Source organism: Triticum aestivum, chromosome 1D, assembly GCF_018294505.1.
Source record: "Triticum aestivum cultivar Chinese Spring chromosome 1D, IWGSC CS RefSeq v2.1, whole genome shotgun sequence".
NCBI classification, from domain to species: Eukaryota; Viridiplantae; Streptophyta; class Magnoliopsida; order Poales; family Poaceae; genus Triticum; species Triticum aestivum.
In genome coordinates this window covers 7,043,669-7,068,643 of record NC_057796.1, presented here as the reverse complement: position 1 = coordinate 7,068,643, position 24,975 = coordinate 7,043,669, and the positions used below count along the sequence as shown (strand labels likewise).

The 24,975-nt window shown below is 46.1% G+C and overlaps 1 protein-coding gene across 1 annotated transcript; it reads right to left on the bottom strand.

The window, feature by feature from the left end:
- Window positions 1-24,145: 24,145 nt before the first annotated feature.
- On the bottom strand, window positions 24,146-24,529 carry LOC123156697 (FBD-associated F-box protein At1g60410-like). Its single transcript, XM_044574859.1, has one exon. It carries the CDS (start codon window positions 24,527-24,529, stop codon window positions 24,146-24,148), a length of 384 nt encoding a protein of 127 aa, XP_044430794.1.
- Window positions 24,530-24,975: the final 446 nt, after the last annotated feature.

Below are 24,975 nucleotides of genomic sequence, written 5' to 3'. Positions count from 1 at the left end.
TCGTGGCACTGCTTATTTTGAGTTCATCTAGCCCATGAATGTTTACGAGTGTTATTGAATTAGTTTCCGAGCATGTACTAGTCTGTCCGCTTGCCATAGCAAGCCCGTTGTCCGAGCATGCAACTTTTGTACCGAATGTGGAATTCTAATCTTCCATCCTGATAAGTATTTTACCCCTCCTTACAATACTTCGCTGTTGGATACACATTAAAAAATCTGAAGAAGTTTCTAAACCCATCTGTGGAGAAAATGGAGATCAAGACCACATGAGGATGTGTTCAGGCACAAGCACAACTGATGGAGGGACATAAAAAATGAGCCACAATTACCACTAATTGTACAAATTTTGTCCAGGCAGCAAGCCTTTGGAAAGGTGACATCCATGTCTTTCTTTTTGAAGACAAACAAGGATCGCTGCCAGCACTATGCACAACCTTTCATAAGGTAAATTGATTAATACTTTCATGTTTTCCTAATGCCCAAACAAACTTACACAGATATGGTTTAGCTACCTATCCATCTACCAACGGAAGGAAGACAACTAGACCACAAGGCAGCAGCACAACGCTATCTATATGATATGGCTACCTATATGGTTTGCTTTATAAGACTAATGTAAATAAGCTATCGTGAACTGACTTTCTTTTTGCATCGCTTAATGCTTTTGGGCTACCATGCTGCCGTGAAATGTATTATAAACCATAGTTTTTTATTAGAAATGAAGGAGGACCCCCGGCCTCTGCATCTAGACGATGCATGCAGCCACTTTATTAATTATTCACACAAGACCTTACAAAGTCATACAACAGTAAGACTGAAGCAACCGTCTAGGCAACAAAAGTGTCGCTACTTCTATCCAATTGATGAAGGGATGCTGATAGTCTGGACCTAATACCAAACAGACCACGCAGCCAAACCTTACATCTAAGACCTGAGGTCCCAACCAGGACGCCTGCCGGGTATGGGCACCCACCAGTCCGGCGTGCTCCTCAACCAGGACGCCTGCCGGGTATGAGGCAGCCGCAGCCACCTGCCATCAATCCATCTTCAGAGTTGTACTGCTGCATGAACGTTGCCCGGTCTAGCTGCCCCCGACGCCACCACGACACCAGACAGCGTCGACCTCCTGCGCGAGTCCATCATCGCACATCAAACGCCTAATCTCCAGAGCGCCATGCCATCGAGATCCGACGCCATCAATGTGTGTGATGAATCACCGCTCCTCCTCTTGTCACCTCCAGCCATCACTTGCTCCAAAACGATGCCCCCATGAGAGAAAGCGCTACTAAGAACGCCATCATCGTCCAATCCGGGAGACCCAGATCTAGGGTTTCCCCTGGAGCATCCCGAGCCTGATGACGCCAACTGCAACTACGATGCCTCGACAAGGAAACGACATCAAAGACGCCGCCATCATCCGCCATGACCGTAGTCGGCGTGATTTTCATCGGCAGTTGCGCCACCGGGCGTATGGCGCCGGCCTCACTGGTTCCTTCGACCGTAGCAAACTCCAAAATGATGCCCTGAAGAGCACCGCCATCGCTCGATCCCATGGAGATCCAGGGTTTCCCCCGGAGTTGCCCGGGTTGTCAAGGACCAGACAAAGATGCCGACGTGTCGCACTCGCCATCGCGCCGACCGTGACACGGAGACCAAGCTCACGCCTGAGCCCATATCCGGCCGCGCCGCCGCCAATCTGGTCACGCTGCCGTCGTCCATGGCGACCGTGGCGCCCCAGATCTTGAAGCCGCCTGCCATGGGGAATGGGATTGCCGGAGCGCCGCCAGCCCCCGTCGTGACGTCCGGCCGCACGCCATGCTCCGGCCAGGGGGCGCCGGCCCGCGCCAGCTCCTCACGAGTGGGAGGGCACCTAGTCCCCGCCGCCGCCGGCGACGGCAAGGCTTTGCCTGGCCGCGCCCTCGGGCGGCGGCGAGAGAGGAGGAGGACGAGAGAGGGAGTCGGGGGCGACCGGATCTGGAGGCCTCCCAGCCGCCGCACGGGGGCGACTTGGGAGGGACTGGCATAAGTCAATTATAAACTATAGTATAAACATGATATCTAAGTATCTATTTCCATGTTGTTTAAAACCGCAACATGTGTTTGATTATGTATGAACATGCCATCTAAGTGTCAAGCTTTACATAATTATCTCTTAGATATGTGGAGATGCTCTAACTCGCGTAAAATGGTGACATGGAGCTGATGTGGAGCGAGGCAGGCATGAGGAGGCCATCACCTTCTGCTCCATCATCAATTACACATCCTCGCGCTCCTCCCCTTCACTTCGTGCCTCGAATGCGTGCTTGCTAGCGCTGTGCAAGAGAAATGTCATTCCGTCCGTTTTGGTCCAGACGATATTTTCTTCTTACTAGCACAATGAGACAATGCTTGAGAATCCCCTGTATGGACACCACACGGGTCAGTCCATGTTTTCTTCTTACTAGAACAATGCCCATGCATTGTTATGAGCCGCAAAATAGATGAGAATCTGTCTTAGGAGACCGTCAAACCATGATGTTGTTTTGCGGCTGTTACATGATTTGCAATAAAAAAGAAAGCGAAAATATAATGAAATATCATGTTACGGCCATTGAAGATCCTTAAGCAACCGCAGTAGGTCCTTTGCAAGGTTTACAGTTGGATACCATTTTAAATTTTGTTATATAGTAAAATGGGCATGAGTAAGTTGAATGTACAAGATCGGGGATTAGATAGGAGCACTAGTAGAAAACAGGGCTTTGGTTCGGGCATGGCAAGCCCATTAGTCCCGGTTCAGTCACGAACCGGGACCCATAGGGGCATTCGTCCCAGTTTGTGAGCCCAGGGGGCCGGCCGGGGTCTCGTGGGCATTGGTCCCGGTTCGTGTGGACCCATTTGTCCCGGTTCGAGGCACGAACCGGGACCAATGATCCTCGCTCCTGGCCCACAACCATTGGTCCCGGTTCTTGGCTTGAACCGGGACAGATGAGCTGCCTATATATACCCCATCGCCACGGCAGAGCACTCCACAGTGCTCTGTTTTTTCTGGACGGCGAGGGGAGGGCATTTGTGTGCTCTAGCTCACCTCCTATGCACATGAGGTGTTCGATGAAATGTCTGAGCCACACTACTTAATCTTTCTCCTCTCGAAACTCGACCTCCGAGCTCCATTTTCCCCGAGATTTGTCTAGGTTTAGCGGTCTGTCACATCCCGTCCCCGTCTTCACCGCCGTCGATCGCCCGCGCCGATCTCGTTGCCGGCACCACCGTGGTGAGCCTCTTGTTCTTATCTTCTTTCTGAAAAAAAAATCTTACTTCAGATAGATACTTGTCTAATTTTCTTACTTTTATTATTCCTTGTTATTATATAGTGCGATGGTTTTGGTATCCGCCCCCGTCGGCCCTCGTCCTGTCTATGATTCGAATGTGGTATATATTATCTTTTTATAAATATTTGGTTCATTTATTGTTTATGACAATTATTCCGACCAACGTGACATAAATTTTATTTATCTAGGAGGTGGTTGAACCGGAAATTCCAACCGACCCTATTGTCGAAAGGTTAAATTTAGTTGAAGAAGAAAACAATTACTTGAAGGAAAAAATAAAAAAAATTGAGGAGGAGAAGATGATATTGGAGTTGCATGTTGCGGATGTCGTCGATGATCACAAGATCAAGATGGATGCAATGCGGTTGAACATTAGAAAGATTAGAAAATATGCCATTCATACCGAGGCTTGGTATCATTATGTAGTTGGATCAATTGTTACCTTGGTTGCGATTATGATCGCATTTGTTGTTGCATTGAAATGTTTTACATAATTTCAATGTATGGTTTAATTAGATGCTCTGGAGAGCTATATGTTGTTCAATGAGAACTATGGATGTACTTTGGTTTTAATGTGATGATGAACTTCTATTAATTTGGTCACTTATCTATTCATGAGAGCTATATGTTGCCTTCAATTTCAGGGTCTTATAGCTCAAAATAAGCAGTAAATGCATGAAAAATAACAAATGAAGTCAGAAAGGATTGAAAATTGATGATGTGGCTTTGAATGGTGCATTTTGAACACAGAAAAACTATGGAGTTCAAATAAGTTGAAAAAAATGAAATCCCTTTGTAACAAATGAGTTTCCGTATGAAACCCTGATACTTCGAAAGAGATTGTCCGTTTTGTACATAAAGTGCATCCAGTTTTTGCCGTAACCCTCTCTACTTTCTAGCACATGCTATGTGGGTGAAATGATGATACCATGCCAACTTTTAACCTTTTCAGAGTTCATTTGAAATGTTTTTCAATTTCAGGGTCTTATAGCTCAAAATAATCAGTAAATGCATGACAAATAACAAATGAAGTCAGAAAGGGTTGAAAATTGATGGCTTTGAATGGTGCATTTTGAACACAGAAAAACTATGGAGTTCAAATAAGTTCAAAAAAAGAAAATCCCTTTGTAACAGACGAGTTTCCGTACGAAACCCTGATACTTCGAAAGAGATTGTCCGTTTTGTACACGAAGTGCATCCAGTTTTTACCGTAACCCTCTCTACTTTCTTGCACATGCTATGTGGGTGAAATGATGATACCATGCCAAGTTTTAACCTTTTCAGAGTTCATTTGAAATGCTTTTCAATTTCAGGGTCTTATAGCTCAAAATAATCAGTAAATGCATGAAAAATAACAAATGAAGTCAGAAAGGATTGAAAATTGATGATGTGGCTTTGAATAGTGCATTTTGAACACAGAAAAATTATGGAGTTCAAATAAGTTCAAAAAAATGTAACCCCTTCGTAACAGACGAGTTTCCGTATGAAACCCTGATACTTCGAAGGAGATTGTCCGTTTTGTACACGAAGTGCATCCAGTTTTTGCCGTAACAATCTCTACTTTCTAGCACATGCTATGTGGGTGAAATGATGATACCATGCCAACTTTTAACCTTTTCAGAGTTTATTTGAAATGCTTTTCAATTTCAGGGTCTTATAGCTCAAAATAATCAGTAAATGCATGAAAATTTAATAGCAAAAAGAATTATCATAAAATAAAATAAATAAGTAATTTGAAACAAAATAATATAAAATGTAATAAAATATATAAGTAGAAACAAAATAAAATAAAATAAACTTTAGTAACATAAATAAAATTTATGAAACTAAAATTATCAATGTATTTTCTGATCAAAACATTATAAGCAACCTCTAGTATTATCGAAACTAAAATTATATAAAATTGATGCAACTTAAATTATCGAAGTATCTTGTGTTCAAAATCATTAAAAGCAAATAGAATTTTCATAAAAACTTTTTTTGTTAGAAACTTTAATAGCAAAAAGAATTATCATAAAATAAAATAAGTAAGTAATTAGAAACGAAATAAAATAAAACAAATAAGTATTTTGTTGTAAGTAGAAACAAAACAAAATAAATAAAGCTAAAAAGAAAACAAAAAAACTGGGAAAAAATAAAAAATATGCCACCTACTAGGCCACCACGCGTGAATACGACTAGAAAGCCATCCATGGGCCAGGATTCAGGCCCGCAGAAGGCCCAGTAGGCGCATCAGGCATAGCAGTCACAATTAGGCCCGTAAGCCTGCAATGGAGAGGAGCTCGAGAGGGGTGCGGCAGTGGGGCTTATAAACCACTGCGCGCCCCTCTGAACTAGCGAGGTGGGACTAAACTCCCACCACCACCCCGCTGTGCAGAGGCCTTTGGTCCCCGTTGGTGGCACCAACCGGGACTAAAGGGGGGCATTGGTACCGGTTCGTGCCACGAACCGGTACCAATGCACCCTTTAGTCCCGATTGGTGCCACCAACTGGGACCAAAGGCCTCTGCTTCCCGCCCTTTGGGCTCCTGAAAAGAGACCTTTGGTCCCGGTTGGTGGCACCAACCGGGACTAAAGGGAGCATTGGTCCCGGTTGGTGCCTCGAACCGGTACCAATGCCCTGGGTATATAACAAAACACTTAGCAGTTTCGACCAAATCCATCACTTCTTCTCCCCCGACGCCCCTGCTCCTCCTCGCCGTCGCCGCCCGCCGCCCCTGCTCCACCTTGTAGTCGCCGCCACCACCGACACCGTCAGGCTGCTCGACGTCGCCGTCGCCGCTGCCACCGACGCCGTCAGGCTGCTCAACAATGTCGCCGCCGCCGCTGACGCCCTCTGCCCCGACGACGGCGTCGACCCTCGCGCCCCTGCCGACCCTGACGCGCCGCCCACCGTGCCCCGCCGCCCCCTGTGAGCACCAGCCTGCTCCCGCGCCCCTCCCCTGTCCCGCGCCCCTGCGCCCCTCCCCTGCCCCGCCGGTGCCGTCGCCGGCCCCTCCGCCGTGCCCCTCCGCCCCTGCCCCGCTAGCTACTAGATTTTTAGATGTTTTTAGATGTTTTTTATATGTTTTTAGATGCTATTTTTAGATGTTTTACATGTTTTTTAGATTATTTTAGTTTATGTTTAGTTTAGTTTTAAGATTAGGAAAATTTCAGATGTGTAGTTATATTTATTTAGATGTGTAGTTAATTTAGATGTTGTAATTTGTTCATAAAAATTGTGCACTTTTGTATAGAAATTTTATTTTTTTCATATGTACGAAAATGTAGAGTGAAAACGAAAACAAACATATAAGAAAAAACAAAGGAAAAAATGAAGAAGGAAAAGAAAAACGCCCGGCCCGGCCACCACCGCATTTTCATAAAGTGTTTCCACTGAGTCCACGTCGCACAGATCCAGCACCCGCGGCGAAGCAAGTCTTTTTTTTAAGGTAGTTCTCTGTTAAAGTGAGGGGGGACGTCCGACATTACATGAGGCGCGGGGGGGGGGGGGGGCGGCGGACATGACATGAGGGGGAACGTCGGAAAAAATAAGAAGAGGAAGAAGAAGAAAAAAAGGAGAAGAAGAAGGAATAGAGGAGTGGAAGACTTCTTCCACTCCTCTATTCCTTCTTCTTCTCCTCTTTTCTTTCTTCTTCTTTTTTATCGGGAATGAGGGTGTCGAGGATCGCCGAGCGGTAGAGGGTCGGGAACTAGGGCAGAGGGTCGAGGGTCACCGAGGGGTCGAGGGTCGTCGAGGGTTCGAGGGGCGAGGGTCGTCGAGGGGTCAAGGGTCGAGGAACGCCGAGGGGTTTTGTTGAATCCTTTGACACTAGCTAGACAAATGTGAAGCGTTGCCGAGGCCACCCCAAACCTGGGAGAGGCTAGGTCTACGTTTGCCACTAATATATCCCCTGTCGACCGTGATAACTTATACCACGGGAGCACCCCCCGGCCCTCTCGCTCAACAAAAAATCTCGAGGACACCCAAACCCTAGAAAATAACGATGTTGGTCTCCTACCCCCTCTCGCCGCGCCCCTACCCGACAAACTCTCTCGAGGCCACCCAAATTTACCAAGTTAAAATAGCGTTGTCGTCGAGGCCACCACTACTGGAATCAGCTTCTTTGCCGTCCGCCATGGTGGACAGCAAATGCATGGTTCACGGACGGCAAACCTCTTTGCCGTCTGCCAGCGGATGGCAAAATGTCCAGATGAACACATGCCAGCAAAGGCCTAAAGGATTGTGCCGTCCGCCGTTGGTGGCCAGCAGAAGGCAAAGATCGTGGACGGCAGTGAGGTGGGGTGAGAGCCGTTAGGGGTTAACAGCGTGCTTTGCCGTCGGCCAGCGGACGGCAAAGAGGCTAAGGTCTTTGCCGTCCGCTGGCGCACGACAAAGTGCTCAAACATGTGAGTCCCAGGAATCACAGGTAGCTGCCACGTGGCATATTTGCCGCCAGCTAGTTGACGGCAAAGAGCCTGTACAACCCTGTTTTTAATTTAATTCATTCAATTTGACAGCAATTCACAGATATAAACAGATATACATATATACACAACAAGCATATCCAACACACTAGTTTCATCATATATACATACATAACCAACACATATATAGTTCCATCCTTACATATTACAAAAGTTTCACATTTGTTCATCCAACACCGTTATCCATCCATCCATATAACAAGTTGCAACCATGCAAGTTCATTGATACAAAATAAAAGCACAAATGGAAAAGAAGCACTCCATCCATGCAAGCTTCCGTGAATTAAATCAAATCTGCAAAATGATAAACAAGATGTTAGAAGAAGAAAAAGAAAATGAAGAAGAAGAAGAAGACTATAAGAAGTAAGCATACTTATTATGTAAACTTGGTCATTTTGTGCTAACATAAGTAATTTTGGAGTTAACCTATAGGAAACTAAGCATATTAGAGCTAACTTATGTCATTTTGGAGAAGAAGAAGAATAAGAAGAAGAAGAAGAAGACTATAAGCTTATTATGTAAACTTGGTCATTTTGTGCTAACATAAGTAATTTTGGAGCTAACCTATAGGAAACTAAGCATATTAGAGATAACTTAGCATATTAGAGCCAACTTAGCATATTAGAGCCAACTTAGGTAAAATGGAGCCAACCTAGCTAAGTATGCCATCTTTGAGTGAACTAAGCATATTAGAGCTAACTTAGAGCTAACTTATGTCATTTTGGAGAAGAAGAAGAAGAAGAAGAAGAAGAAGAAGAAGAAGAAGAAGAATAAGAAGAATAAGAAGAAGAAGAAGAAGAAGAAGAAGAAGAAGAAGACTATAAGCTTATTATGTAAACTTGGTCATTTTGTGCTAACATAATTAATTTTGGAGCTAACCTATAGGAAACTAAGCATATTAGAGATAACTTAGCATATTAGAGCCAACTTAGGTAAAATGAAGCCAACCTAGCTAATTATGCCATCTTTAAGTGAACTAAGCATATTAGAGCTAACTTAGAGCTAACTTATGTCATTTTGGAGAAGAAGAAGAAGTAGAAGAAGAAGAAGAAAGAAGAAGAATATAAGCTTATTATGTAACCTTGGTCATTTTGTGCTAATATAAGTAATTTTGGAGCTAACCTATAGGAAAGTAAGCATATTAGAGCTAACTTAGAGCTAACTTATGTCATTTTGGAGAAGAAGAAGAAGAATAATAATTATAAGAAGAAGAAGAAGAAGAAGAAGAAGAAGAAGAAGAAGACTATAAGCTTATTATGTAAACTTGGTCATTTTGTGCTAACATAAGTAATTTTGGAGCTAACCTATAGGAAACTAAGCATAGTAGAGATAATTTAGCATATTAGAGCTAACATAGGTAACTAAGCATATTAGAGCTAACATAGGTAACTAAGCATATCGGAGGAAACAAAACTAAGTATATATAGATCATTTTGGAGATCAAACATATCTGACATAGTTCAGTTCTCATTGTTCTTCTCCTTCTCCTTCCTCAGCCTGATGCGCCAAGAGCGGCGACGCGGTGGAGGCAGTGGGATGTATTCTTCTACTACAATTGGTGTGGTCATGTCGCCCAGCTGTGGGATCGCCGGCGCCACCACCGGCGCGAGGTCATTGTCAGGCACCACCACCATCGCGAGGCCATCTTCAGGCAGGACAGGCACGACCATCGCTAGGTCATCCTCAGCCACCACCATCTCTTGCCCATGGTGCGCCACCACCATCTCTTGCCCTTGTTCAGCCACCACCATCGCTAGGTCATCCTCAGCCTGATGCCCACTCTGCTCCTCTTCTTCCCCACTCCAGTCCAGATCATCCTTCTTGCTGTCTTTGCTGCAGCTCGAATCACTGCTGCTTTTGCTACAGCCAGAATCGCTGTTGCTTTTGCTACAGCCAGAATCGCTGCTGCTTTGGCTGTAGCCACTATCGCTGCTGCTGCTCCCATTGCCTGTCCAAATGCAACAAGGACCGTTAACAATCGATGCGAGACAAAGCCACATGTAGAGGAATAAGAAGAGGCAGAACGTACTGGCATCATCGTCCTCAGCGTAGCGCATGCGACACATAGTCGCGTTGAACACCTTCACGATGAGCATGGTGGCGTCGTCGTCGTACCTGAAGAGAAGGAAATACCCCTGTCCCAGGTTGCAGGCACGGTAGAACTTCTCCCAGCCACGACACAAGTACATGTGGCCCTCCTTGATCACCAACTCCACGTCCCACAGCCTGCGAAACCCGCTGCCAGCCTATCGCAGCTTCACATTATTTGGCGGATCTTCACCCAGCATGTTCATAAAAGTGTCAGGCAGCCTCTGCAGTTTGGGACAATGAGTGATGTAGCAAACAACAGAGTTATCATAATGAGATGGGTGAAGGGGAGATCTCTCCTTTTATATATCTGCCTCGTGGATGATACTGAAGTCCCAAGTATGATACCTAAGAACTCGAAAGCATCCAACTCGTACTCCGGTGTGGCAGACCGGAGTCTGCGGTGGTGGCTTCCACCCATCTCTGATAAGCAGTAGAAGAGACCAATTAGTACCCTTACAACATTATCATACAACATTATAACATAAGAAATTTTGAGTAGAAGATAATCAACTACACCAAGTTATCATTTCCCGTTCAAAAAACAATGCACTTGTGGACATATGATGGCTCTAGTTGAATTTATTAGTAGCACTAGTCGTCAAAAATGTTGACCTTAGTTGAATTTCATATAATAACTATTTTAACTTCTTTGGGTCAGCAAACTAGGCAACTAGCTAGCAGTATAAAAGCATTCAACTAATGAAAAGAAAGAAACTGCAAAACGTGGCGGAACCCTAAATAAGAAAGTATAAAAACACTTCTTCTTTCTTCTTCTCCCTCCTCCTCTTCCTACCTCCTCCTCCTCCTCCTTCTACTCTTCTTCTTCTTCTAAACTAAAACTAAAACTAATCTAAAATAAAAATAAACTAAAATAAACTAAAACTAAAACTAAAACTAAACTGAAAATAAAACTAAACTAAAACTAAAACTAAAAAAGAAACTAAACTAAAAGAAACTAAAAAAACTAAACTAAAAAAAGGGGGAAGAACTCACCTGCAGGGGATCGCCGGTGGAGGAGGCGCGGGGCGACCGGTGGATGGGAGGGCGGCCGCTGGAGGAGGCGGCGGCCCGGTGGAGGGGGAGGCCGGACAGCCGCGGTTGGACGGGGCGGGGGCGACGCAGGGGAGGGGGCGGGGCGGCTAGGCGAGGGGGCGGCGGCGGCGCGGTGGAGGTCGGGGCGTCACTGAGGAGGGGTGCGGGGCCACGGGGCGAGGCAAGGGGGCGGTAGCGGGGCAAGGGGGCGGCGGCGGGTCGTCGGGGAAAGAGGAACACATACAGAGAGAGAGAGTAGGGCGGCCGGGGTGGGGCTCGACCCGTTAGTTAGGTCAACTCTTTGCCGTCCGCCATCCTTTGTCGTCCGCTTTTGTGCTCTTTGCCATCTGCTAGCAGACAGCAAAGAGGGGGGCCGTTAGGTTTTTTCTATGCAGCTCGTTAGTGGGGCCCACCTCTGGCTGACGCAAAGACCTTCTTTGCCATCAGCCAATTCTTTGGCGTCCGTTTTGTGTAAGCGGACGGCAAAGACCTTCTTTGCCGTCAGCCAGCTGACGGCAAAGAAAAGGCGGACGACAAATAAGCAATTTCTAGTAGTGCACCCCAAACCCTTACCTGACAAGCTAGCTAGTTCTACGTTTGCCACTAATATATCCATCTGTCATGTTTGAATAATAATTGCCATGTTGTAAATATTTGCAGAAACTATGGAGCACCCCCGAGACGAAGCAACAGAAGCGGTGTTGGGGGACATAATCGCACAAGGAAGTTATGCCGTCTTGTCGTTTCTCAATGACACCGATGGTCTGGAAGGACGGGATGAAGAAGCAGGCTATGATTATGATGGCTCCGGTGACCCAATGCCGAGAAGGAGACCGTGATGACGACTCCGGTGACCGAACCGACTCCGGCCAGGTATATATATTAGTTAAGCCTGTGCTTACTAGCTAATTGATGAATTCATTGTTTTCGTATGTACACATATTAATTAACTCTCATCTTTCTTCTTTTTTCTAGCCCTTCGGAACGAGCACAACTTCGGTAAAGAGACGAGGCCCGAAGAAAAATTTGCGCTCGGATGAAAGGTTTGAGATCACAGCAATCGCGCGCGATGGCATGCCGATTGAACCCATCCAGACAAAGGAAGCATTTGCTGCTCAGTGCGCGGTTCTTGTTAGGGACAAGATCCCGATCAGCATCCACCAATGGTTTAAGCCTAAGAAGGAAGACCCTGAGGTGTCTTATGTCGACGATATGCAGAAAGAGGATCTTTGGACCGCGCTGAAGGCAAATTTCACCCTACCGCCAGAGGAGGATCCGGAGAAGCCAGTTAAAGAGCAATTGATCAAGTCTCATGCTCTTAAGAAGATGGCAGAACTATTCAGGAGGTGGAAGAATGAGCTGAAAACATCGTTTGTCGACAAAGAAAAGACACCAGAATTCATCCGCTGGTATGAGAAGATCAGAGAGCACTGGCCCGCATTTGTGGCCCACAAGACATCGGACAAGAGTAAGAAGATGTCAGCGACAAACAAGAAAAATGCTGCGAAGAAGAAGCTTCACCATCGCACGGGGTCAGATGCTACCTCAAAGCCCGGCCGTTGTGGGCCAAGGCTGAGAATGACCTGGTTGATAAAAGGGTCGAACCAGAGACATTGAACTGGCCAGACCGTTGCCGGACTTGGTTCTTCGGGGTTGGCGGAACCTTGGACCCTGTATCAGGGAAGTGCGTTTGGACGAATGAGCAACTGAGAATACCCGTCACGAAGCTTCAGCACTATATCGATGCAGCGCAGCAAGGGACGTTCGTTCCAGACAGAGAGAATGACGAACTCACAATGGCCCTCGGGAATCCTGAGCACCCTGGACGGACACGAGGCACGCCAGGCTCCGTTCCGTGGAAGGTTGGGTTTCCGGACGCTGGCGGTTACAAATGCCAGGAGAGGAGGAAGAAAGTGGAGCAGACCCAACTGCAGGCGCTGCACGCAAGGGTACAAGCGATAGAGGAACGAGAAGCAGATCGCAGCAAGCGACCGGCCGAAGCTACCCCGCCATCTCAGCGGAGAAGCAGCGTGGCTTCCACCGAGCTGCTTCAGCTGGAGCCTGTCTTCACGGCTCCTGCTAGCTACCCCGTGGATGCTATCACGGAGTCTCAACATTGCCACATTATGACGCAATGGATGAAATTGAAAGTCAAGGCGGCTGTTGGCTCTGTTGCACCTCCTGAACCTGGCGCAACCTATCACTGCCGGCCGATTCCAGAAGGATATGCTAGGGTGATGGTGGATGAAATAACAGACGGATTTGAGGACCTCGAGCTTGACCACCCTACGGGTGAAGGGGAGACTCGGCTGGGTTCTTCTCTGAAGACTCCATGCCTATGGCGGAAGGAGCTCATCAACCTTCCGAACTGGACGCCTCCGCCTCCTCCTCCTCCTCCTCCGGTGAGTCAGGGCACTCCGCCTCCTCCTCCGGCGAGTGATCAGGGCACTCAGCCTCCTTCTCCAGCGCGTGGCGGCACTCCGCCTCCTTCTCCGCCTGCGCCGGCGCGCCCAAGCAACCAGCCTCGTCCTTCTCCGCCTCGCCAACAAGGGCGGAAGAGACCCGCCGCCGCTACGGCTGCTCCGGCGCGTCGTAGTCCTTCTCCTCCGCCTCGTAAGCAAGCACGAAATAAGACAGTCGCAACCGCTCTGTCTGCTCCGGCGTCTAGCAGTACAGCCAGAGGCGGGAGGCAATACAGATTCGGTCCATCTCTCAAGCCTCTAGAGAAGTTACCATATGAGAGGACCGTGGAGGAAACCGCGAAGAACGTGGAAAAAGAAGTGAATGATTTCTTTGAAGGGGTGAAAGCAAAGAAACATCCACCTCCGGAGGAGAAGATAGATTCGGTGAAAGTAAAGCGCACTATCGATGCCCTGAAGAAACCACCACCATCTCCGCCGAAAAATAATTATGAGCGCATTACTGAAAATGTATATAAGGAAGCGGAGTGGTCGGGAGGTACTATCAGTGATCGAAGGTTAGCAGAATGACGAGCTGGGAAAAAAAATTGCCCAGCTCAGCGAACAAGTTGACCAATCGTGCCCCCTGCTCAAGGTGTCTAGTGATATCGTCGCTAATGATCCGAGGATGGTGCCCGGTTATAGCAATCTTGGAGATTACCTGCCCGACGATGTACATTATGATTTCTTGGAGGTGGACGAACACAAATACCATCACGGGAAACCTCTTGTCAAAGATGAAAAATCTCTAACAACGATGATGCGAAGATTCCATGATTGGTACATGAAAACCTGCAGAGAGTCTGGAGGGGACGAATACTTTGTATCTGAGAGTTAACGAGGAGCACGACGTTGTTGGAATTGATGTGTTGTCTGTTCCATTTGAGGAGTTCTTTCAGTTTTTCAATCAGAAGGCCCTCGATAAATTAACGGTCACTTGCTACTGTCTGTAAGTACTACTTCTATCATTAAGTCTCTATATATAGCTCAGCTCTTTCATTGCATGTATTTATAATTATCCTCACTATATTATGCAGATTGAAGATTGTCGAGTGCAGAAAAGTAGAAATGTATGATATTGGGTTCATTAACCCAAATCTCATAGATGAATTTCAGGTTAAAAAGAGCGCCAAAGATGCCGAGGACAACTTTCTCAAATCATTGATAATAAATCAAAACAAAGATAAAATACTCTTTCCTTACAACTTCAAGTGAGTTTACTGTCTTGTGCATATTCGGTTTCCCTTATTACTCGAGCGAGGTTATAGTAATGTAATTGATGAGTTATGCATGCGTGCGCAGCTTCCACTATAATCTCCTGGAGATTAAGCTTGAGCAGGGACTAGTAACCGTCTTAGACTCGAGATGAAAAGATCCCGAGACCTATGCGGACATGACTAAAATTCTCAACAAGTAAGTTCAATCGATCATTATCGCACCATATCGGCAAATTTTTGTTCATTTCCTGATATCTCAAGTAATAATTATTTTCTTTGTCTTGCAGGGTTTGGAAAAAGTTCACCGCAGAAGCTCCGGGACTGCCGAAGGAGCTGCGATATAAATACCCGAAAGTAAGTACTACTAGCTACCTAGTTCCGCGCATCTCCCGTTGATTCTAGCTACTTTCATCAATGCCATTTATAATGCTTCATTATCAGTTTGATTGACCTCTATTTCTCGTAAAGTGCTTGTGGCAGGAACAAGGGAATGATTACTATGGATACTACGTGTGCGAGTACATCTACAACGCGACTTGCAAAGATAAGCGTGGCTACTCTAAAATACAATATGAGGTGCGTAAGCAATAATATTCACAATTTCATTTTATTACACCATCATTTCTGTTGAGTTTCGTTCATATATATGTATTGACCCCCTTCTTCAAATTAGATGTGGCAGATGCGGAATTAACTCCTACCACAAGATCGCATGAAAGCAATTTAGGAGGAATTGGCCGGATTCTTTCTTGACCACGTCATCAATAAAGCCGGAGAATACCATGTTGAAGCTGACATCATATATAATTAGGGGAGATTATATTGTAAGAGATCTTAATATTGTATATATGTAGCCAGTAGCGTTGGATAGATATACGAAACTTGTTGTTCGCGCAATCTCTTGGAGAAGGAGAGGTCGATATCACTTCTCTCGGTACGCATGACAAACTTCTGTAGTTAATGGTTTTCCTTCATTTGCTTACTAGCTAGCATGTCGAGGGCCTCTCTATACGTATATTACGTAGCGTCGACCAAACACGGAGATAAGAGAGGACACTTCTCTCTATTAATTAATTAGCTACCTAACACAATATATGAAACACCTTAATTAACCATACAAAACCCCCAAACCCCCCCCCCCTTCAGAAAAAAAAACAAAAACCCTAGCCCCTGAACAGCGGACGCGTGGATGCCTATTGGTCCCAGTTGGTGCCACCAACTGGGACTAAAGGCCCTCCTGCCTGGGCTGGCTGCACCGGCCACGTGGAGGCCCATCTGTCCCGGTTTGTGTAAGAACCGGTACTAAAGGCCAAGGGCATTAGTAACGACCCTTTAGTCCCGGTTCAAAAACCAGGACAAATGGGCCTTACGAACCGGGACAATAGGCCCTTTTTCTACTAGTGGAGGACAACATATATCGCCGCGTTAAAGTTGCAATTTGTTTGCCACCCTCTACTATGATATAGAACTGGAATAATGATTGGGTGGAGAAACTAAATCAAGACCATGATTTTATGTTGGAGTGACATACTTGCATTTATAATTTATGTTTTTAAGAGAGTGTTCTTTTCACATTAGGGTAGGAGTATATTTATTTATTTGAGACTGGTCTCGCACCGGGAGAGGATTTGTGGCACACGGGTGCGAGGGCACTGACCCTTCAAGTGTGCCTTTTTCTTTTAGCTTTTGATTTTCAAACTTTCAGAAGTCCAAATTAAGTCCTATTTTCATATTGTATTTCTCGTGATGAGGGATTTCAAACAAGATCCATTTTGAATATGTTTTCATGAATTTTAAATTGTTTGTTAAGTTTCAAATTTTGAAACTTTGTACGGCGACCGACAAAACCATAACTTTAGTACTGACCGAAAAAACCGCTTAGAATAATTTCAACTCTGAAACTTGATACGAGCTACCAAAAAAAATTAAGTTTCAAAGATTGAAACTTAAAACTTATCATGCCCTTGTGTGGGATCCAACTGTTTTGCGGATCACGGGAAAATCAGGCGGTCGAACTGGGTTGTCGTAAGTTTCAAAGATTAAAATTTAGAATTTACGGTGCCCTCGTGCGGGATCCAACTATTTTGCGAATCACGGCGCACTCGGGCAGCCGAGCAAGGTTGTGGTAAGTTGCAGATGTAAAATCGTCAGTTCCAAAGATTAAAACTTCAAATTTACAGTGCCCTCATGTGAGATCCAACTATTTTGTAGACCGCGAGGCTATCGGGTGGCCGAGCAGGACAGCGCAGGTGTGTGTGCCCTTGCGAATTTTCGGCATCACACCAAGCAAAAGTAATATTTATTTATTTATTTATATCTCTTGCAATGTTGCTAGTCCCACACTCCCACATGTGGGTGGTTGGTTAGTTACTCTGTCCTTCTCCTGGAACGTTGGACGTAATGTCGAGCCACTGGAAAATGTATGGGTCGCACCTTGGGATTGGCTATGCCTAGCTATTGATTTTGTCTTAGCTGACATGCATGTGAATGAACGGTTGGCTGGCGACTCCATTCGCTATCTAGGGGCCCTCCCCCATCGGTAGGTACGTAGGTCACCCCTCACTGATCCATCCATTCATTTGAATTTTATAATTATGAATCACGACGAGCATGCGACAACAAGTTCCTCTCATGCTTATTTCACTGGACCACATAGCGAGGAAAGAGTTGATGGACTTCTCCCATCGGATTCACAGTTCTGATCATGTACGGATGCATCTGCTCATAAATTGTTCGAATGGACCAGAAATCGATCGACCACCATGTAGTAAAATAGTACTCGATGACGACGCTGACGGGAGAGATCATGTCGAGTACTTTCTTCGTTTTTATTTACTTTACATATTAGGTTTGACTGAAGTCAAACTTTGCTAAAGAATGGTGTGAAAGTACATTATATTGAATCTAATGGTATTTATTTGTTATTGTATATGTTACTATCTTTATTATTTATAAACTTTGTTAAAGTTTATAAAGTTTGACTTTGACCAAAGCTAATAAGCGGACTATATAAAAACGAAGGGACTATATAAAATCTGACCTTTGATAGCCAATGGAGTCGTCAGCCAATCGGTGACCGCTGACCTACGTACTGTACGTACCGAATGGGGAGGGGAATAATCTAATGTGTACCACGCACTATCTTTTGAGTAATATATTTTTGACTGATTGCCAAATTAGTCAGCCTTTCCATTCCTGGCACTTCAACCACCTACATACCTAGAGAATGCGTGCTAGTCAGCGTGCTAGTATGAGATAGGAGAAAAATATAAGTTTATCAAGCCATAACGGCCACCAGTCTGGAATCAACGTCTTCAGTGTCAGAATCTTTATCGAGCGTATTTCATTGGACACTCGGTAAATCTGCTGCGCCCTACATGTGTCAGTGGAAAAACTCAGCATAGTAGATGCTTTCTCGAGTGTCCAACCAGCGACACCGTACAAGTTCGAGAAACTCAAAGAGAAAACATGCCACGTTTGCCGAGTGCCGATTACTTTGTCGAGTGTGTTTTTTCGGGCACTTGCTAAACTCGCCAGCCTAAATTGAGGGCCAGAGAAAACACACGGCATGGTCGTCGCTTTGCCGAGTACATTCAAAATACATTCGGCAAAGTTTTGGCTACCGATACTTAAATGAAAACTGGGAATAAGCTACACTAGGAATACTTGATATGCACAGATCCGTATGCTGAAAGTGAGTTCTTGTAACTTTTTATCACAATGCATCATCAATCTAACACCTCATTTAGGTTGTTTGTGTTGATAACTCAAAATTCTATTTGGTAGCACTAGTTTACAATCAACCGCCCCATATACTTAACTGCAAGATTAATTCTTGGAGTTAACCAACTGGGCAATCTATCAAATAGTTCTCACCTAATTAGAGCAGCTTGCCTTGATTTCATTCCTGGATCATGACAATAACAACAGATGCATGCATCCGCCAATCATTGACACCATAGTGCACTGCCACCTGAGTAAAGCTTTAGAAAAATATTGCAAGCTAATAATTAATAATTGCCATGCTATAGCAGAGAAAATTGTCATGCGTTCAACAGATGTGCCATCCTGCAGCAGAGAGAATTGCCAGGCTAAGTAAAAGGGAGAAGTTGTCCACATGTTCAGAAATTGTCATGCTACAGCAGACCAAATTGTCATGCTACACAGAGTAGTTGCCGTAAATACTTCGAGTAATTGCCATGCTACATCTAGGGGGTGTCATGCTACACATGTGGTCGTTCCCTCAGACGGGTGTATGGGAGCAAACTATCGCGTCGTTCCCTGAAAGGATGAATGAGAGCAAACAGTGTGCACACGGCAGACGGCAAAGGCAAGGATGCCGGACGGCAAAGGCCTTTGCCGTCTGCTGCGGAGGCAAAAGGCTCCGGCAAAGTAGGCTACGGTAAAGAGCTTCTTTGCCGTCTGCTTTCTGAAGCGTACGGCAAAGGGGCCTTTGCCATCAGCGGCGGACGGCAAAGAAAGTCGACGGCAATAAATGTGCTGTTAGTCCATTAGGCGGCTAACGGCAGCCTTTGCCGTCCGCCGCTGACGGCAAAGAGCATCCGGCCTTTGCCGTCCGCCGAATGACGTCAGCTGGACGTCACTGCGGGACAAGTCTTTGCCGTCTGCCACTGTAGGCAAAGCCTTTGCCGTCCGCCGCTGTAGGCAAACTGACCAAATGGGTCAGCTCCCAGGGAGCACAGGTGGCCGCCGCGTGGCTTCTTTGCCGTCCGCGGCGGACGGCAAAGGCGCCTTTGCCATCAGCGGCTGACGGCAAAGGTGCCTCTTTTTTCTGTTTTTTTAAATCCAGCAATTTTCACAGCAAATATATGACATATCCAGCACATAAGTTTCATCGTGCATACATATATAGTTCCATCCATTCATACATAGCAAGTTGCACATACACATTGTTCCATCCATACATATTACAATGCAAAGTTTCATCAAGATAGCAAGTTCCATCATAGCAAGCTAGAAGAATACTAGAGGAGAATGAAAGAAAAAACAAGCACTCCATCATAGCAAGCTAGCTTCCGTGAAGTGAATGAAATCTATAAAAAGGCAAATCAGAAAGTTAGAAAAAGGTGACTAGAAGAAGAAGTATATGCCATTTATGAGCTAACTTAGGTGAAATGGATCATTTATGAGCTAACTTAGTTGAAATGGATCGTTTATGAGCTAACCTAGGTGAAATAGATCGTTTATGAGCTAACTTAGGTATAATGCATCATTTTAGAGCAAACCTAGGTAAGATGGGTCATTTTGGAGTAACCTAGTTGAAATGGATCGTTTTTTAGCTAAGTTAGGTGAAATGGATCGTTTATGAGCTAACCTAGGTGAAATAGATCGTTTATGAGCTAACTTTGGTAAAATGCATCATTTTAGAGCTAACCTAGGTGTGATGGGTCATTTTGGAGCTAAACTAGGTAAAATGGATCGTTTGTGAGCTAACCTAGGTGAAATGGATCGTTTATGAGCTAATCTAGGTAAAATGGGTCATTTTAGAGCTAACTTGGGTAAAATGCATCATTTTGGAGCTAACCTACGCAAGATGGGTCAGTTTGGAGCTAACTAGGTAAAATGGGTCATTTTAGAGGTAACATAGGTAAAATGGATCATTTTGGAGTTAGTCTAGGTAAAATGGGTCATTTTAGAGCTAACTTGGGTAAAATGGATCATTTATGAGCTAAGTAAGGTATAATGGGTCATTTTAGAGCTAACTTAGGTAAAATGGATGGTTTTGGAGGTCAGTAAGCTTATTAAGTCATTTTGGAGGAAAAGAAGCTAACTCTAGGTCATTGTGGTAAGCATATTGGAGGAAATAAGGCTAAGTCTAGGTCTTTATGCATTTGTTAAGCAAAACACTAGAAGAAACTTACCAGCGCCCACCATCTTTCAACACCTGCCATGACAAAGAGTAAACGAAATTAGTACAACATAAAAAAATACCGACATGAATAATAATATGTATGTCACTTAAGTGTATCATCATCAAGTACAACATAAAAAAATTATATACCTGACACTACTAATAATCTCGATCACTATCATCAATAAATGCATAATCATCATCATCACTATAATCAATGACAGGCTCATAGGGTTCAGTGGCATCAACATGTGGAAGGCCACCTTGACGTAATCGGTCAAGCATTGACAGGTCATCCGCAGCAGTAACCTCTTCTTGTTCCGGCTCTTCTTGTTCCTCCTCTGGGTTGATGTCGGATTCACTATCGCTGTCTACTTCAATATTTTGGGGTGAAGTATAGCGGTTCTTGAAACGCTTTTTGAAAAGACGTGTCTCTTGGAAGAATTCTCCTTCATATGTGTCTGGGTTAATGTGAGGTTCATAATCCTATTCCTTTGGGGGAGATAGTCTAGCACGTGGCGGCACTTCATAAACGACATCCCAACCTTTCAGATTTGGATTAGTTTGGGAGGCCCACGGTAGATAGAATACTTGGGGTCGCCTGTTGAGCCGTAATATAGACATCAGGAACATCTAAACGGGTGCTTTGTTTGATTTCAACTAGCCCTATATGTTCATGAGTCCTTCTAGTCTCCTTCGGCTGAAACCAATAACATTTGAAGAGTACGACATTCGGTGGGTTGTCACCATAGAATATAAGTTCATAAATTGCTTCAACTCTCCCATAATACTCGGTACCTCCTTCGCCGATAGCAGATACACAACAATTTGTAGACTTTCGGTCGGCCATAGATAGCTCTTTGCCATAGGTACGAAAGCGATACCCGTTGATGTCGTATTTGTCAAATGAACGGACCTTATAGTTAAAACCATTAGTGAATTGTCTCAATTCGGCGTCCATAGACTCTGAATTAGCCTACAAGTTTAATACGAAAGGATTGTTGCATTAGGTAGAAATTAGCGAATGTAATGAAATGGACTAATAGAAATTACCGTTTGTTTGAACTAAGAGATGAAACCGGGATAGCCGCCTCCTTGCTTTGCGAGAGGCTCATACTCTTCGACGGAATCCTTTTGGATTACCGCTCCATACGAGAATATGGTGACGTATCAATTGTATGAAATATCCAGGAATAAGAGCAGTTCAAAGGAAATAGAAGTTGCGAAACAATGTACCGAGAACTTACTCGATGTACGGCCGCACTTCTGTCAGGTTGTTGAAGATATACTTCGTTATCCAAAGATACTGGTTTCGAACCACTGGCTGGTGCGAGATTCCCTTTGAGTAGGCTGAGGTTGGATCCACCCTTTTGAGGTTCGTCAGCATTGTACCGAGGTTTCGGATTATGCAAACACTACAGGAAACAGCTACTTTGCCGTCTGCCACGGCGGACGGCAAAGGCTCGAAAGGCGGACGGCAAAGACCTTTGCCGTCAGCCGCGGACGGCAAAAGGCTCCGGCAAAGAAGGCTACGGCAAAGACCTACTTTGCCGTCTGCTTCCAGGCGGCGGACGGCAAAGGCTCTTTGCCATCTGCGGCGGACGGCAAAGAAGCGGACGGCAAAGAAGGTGGCTAACGGCAGCCTTTGCCGTCCGCCAGCTGGCGGCAAAGGCTACAGGCTCTTTGCCATCTGTTGGCAGATGGCAAAGAGACCAAATAGGCATTAATTCTGTTTCTTCTTATATCAATTCATTTTCACAGAAAATCAAACACATATATATATGACCAATATAGCATATCCAACACATATTACCAATACTCATGAACACATATATATCCAACACATGTTACCAATATATAGTCATGAACACATATATATCCAACACATATCCATGAACAGATATCCAACAAATATTACAAGGAATGATCTAAAACTAAATATCTATTTTCCTAAAAGACTATCTTATTACTAAGATCTTCTCCGGATCTTCTTCTTTTCTTCCAACCTGCATAACAAAAACACTAAGAAAGAGAGAATGGGTTAGGAGTAGAAATGTAGCATTTCACTTGGTGAAATGCAATGCCCTAGGAGCCAGTACTTGAGATCAAGATAATTAGCCAACCAGACCAAGTCCCAACACATCGAACCACCAGCAGCTTAGAAGAGATAACTATTAAGGAGAGCTACAGAAGACCTCAAGGTATACTTGAGGGATTATGTGCTCAGACAGCCTGGAAGTGCCAGGGCTAGTTCATCACAGCACAGGGATAGTCACATGTAAATTAAGCCTAAGAGAGGGGGGCTCAGACCAGCATCACTGCCCAAATCAGATGTAGTATCTGTCTTATCAGTAGAAAACTAGGAAAGTAACAGCCAAAACCAAGTATAGCATCTGTTCATAGGCTATTAGAAAGAGACAAATAGGAATAGCCAAACCAAGTGGTATCTGTTCATATCAGTATTAGAAGTAAAATAACTAAGAACAAGTGAGTATCCGTTCATGAGTAAAGTGACTGACCAAAGTAACAACTCCAGGATCAACTAAACAGAACAGAGCAGTACAGGAGTATATATACTTCACAAATACACATAGATGGTCACTGACCAAAACCCTGACACAGCAAGAATCATCACAGAGAGCTCCAATACAAGTTGATGCTCATCTACAGCAGCTAACCACAGCTAATAGAGCCTCACATCCCACAAGATCAAGATCTAGAGCTATGCATTAGAGAGATCAGGAGGGGAGCAAGGAGAAGCTCACCAAAAGGAGTTGTAGCCGAAGTAGGATGCAGCCACACCATCACTATGGTGTGACCAGCATCACAACCAACACCACCACAACAAGCCGGAGCTTGCCAGAGAGCACCACAACGGCGGCACCAGTGAGAGCACGGGCACGAAGGCGCCAACCAGGGGCACCGCAACACGGAGGCGCCACCCAGGGGCACCACCGCGCCACGGCACATCCAGCACCGCCGGCGACGTGGGCACATCCAGCACCACCGCGCCACGGCACATCCAGCACCGCCGGCGACGTGGGCACATCCAGCACCACCGCGCCACGGCACATCCCACAACCACAACCACGACACATTCAAGTTGTGAAGTGCCATTCATGTGTCACTAACATGTGGCCCCAGGGCACTTTTTAGGTATACATCTTTCTGTGGTACCAAGTTAAAAAAAATCTTGGTACTAGTTGGCCCCAGACGCACAGAGGTCAGGTTTCTGAATATAGCAATGAGCTGCTTCGGAGGTTCTGGCTGAATCCAAATCTGCAGCAAGAACATACATGCACAACTGAAACTGGTAGAGAAGACATGGTATGACGATGCAGAAGATTTATATTTAAGTGGTGCGCAGAAATTAAGTATACCATTTGGTACCCAAAACACAGAGTCAGTGTTGACAGGTTCCTGGCACCAACACTCGTTGACAGGCATTCGCTAAGCGTGAATGGCTCTTGCCATGCCTTGGCTTTAGAAGCGAGTACTAAACCGCGAAGCTCAGGAACGTAGCCAAAGCGCACTGGAGGGTTATTGAAGAGCCAACATTTGCACTCCACTTGTCTAAGCTTGGGGACAGAGACGAGCTCGATCCGTGTGCACAAAAGGCCGATGAACTCAAGCTCCTGGAGCTCAGAGCACGGCACATCGATCTTGAGCGTGGAGTGCAGATCAAGCAGTCTGCAGAATCTCAAGCTGAGGTGCCTGAGCCTACTGCAAGTGCTAATGAGGTCAGGTGAGGGGAAGACGTGTAGAAGCTGAGGACGAGCACCTTGAGGGCACCACTCTCGCACACTCCCTCGGCGGGAGGCACCCGAGTGAGCAAGGCCCGTGCCGCGCCCGTGAACGCGTCCATGACCTGGAGCGATGTGGCGCCGCGGAAGTGACCGACGTCGAGGTGCACGAGCGAGAGGTGGCTGGGGAGGTGCCGCCACCGCGTGGAGAGCGCGCCGGCGCGGACCGCCTCGCGCAGGTGGAGGCGCTCGAGGATGTCGAGGAGGAGGTGGTCGGGGAGGGCGCTGATTCCGTCCTCGCCGACGTGGCCGGCGTTGCGCTTGGGCGGCGGCGACTCCATGGTCCCGACCGATTGACTGAAACCCTAGCTCGAATCAATGCGCCCCAGGCGGCGGCCTCCTGTTCGAGGTCGCGGCTCCCCCACCTTGTGCCTGCCGCGCGATCCGGTGGCGAGGCCCGCCGGGAGGTCGGTGGCGCCGCCCGCGGCATCCCCGGGGCGCCGGTCCCAGGCGACGGAGACGGAGAGCGGGTGCGAGGAGTCCGGGCAGCGGCCCCGCGGGGCCTCGGCGGGCGCCCAGGAGAGGGAGACCGCGGCGGCGAGGAACCCGGCGAGGCCGAAGAGGAGGCAGGCCGCGGAGACGGCCGGCGAGGAGAGGAGCGGCGGGGGCGGCGGTGGGTGCGGCGGTGGGTGCGGATCTGGTGGGCCTCGGGGAGGGGAGAGAAGGAGAGAAGAGATAACGGCGGGGGGGAGAGAGGGAGAGAAGAGATAACGTGCGGTGGGGGTGT

Bases quoted from the DNA above. Each gene is read 5' to 3' on its own strand.
- LOC123156697 (XM_044574859.1), bottom strand. From the start codon at position 24,529: ATGGAGTCGCCGCCGCCCAAGCGCAACGCCGGCCACGTCGGCGAGGAC.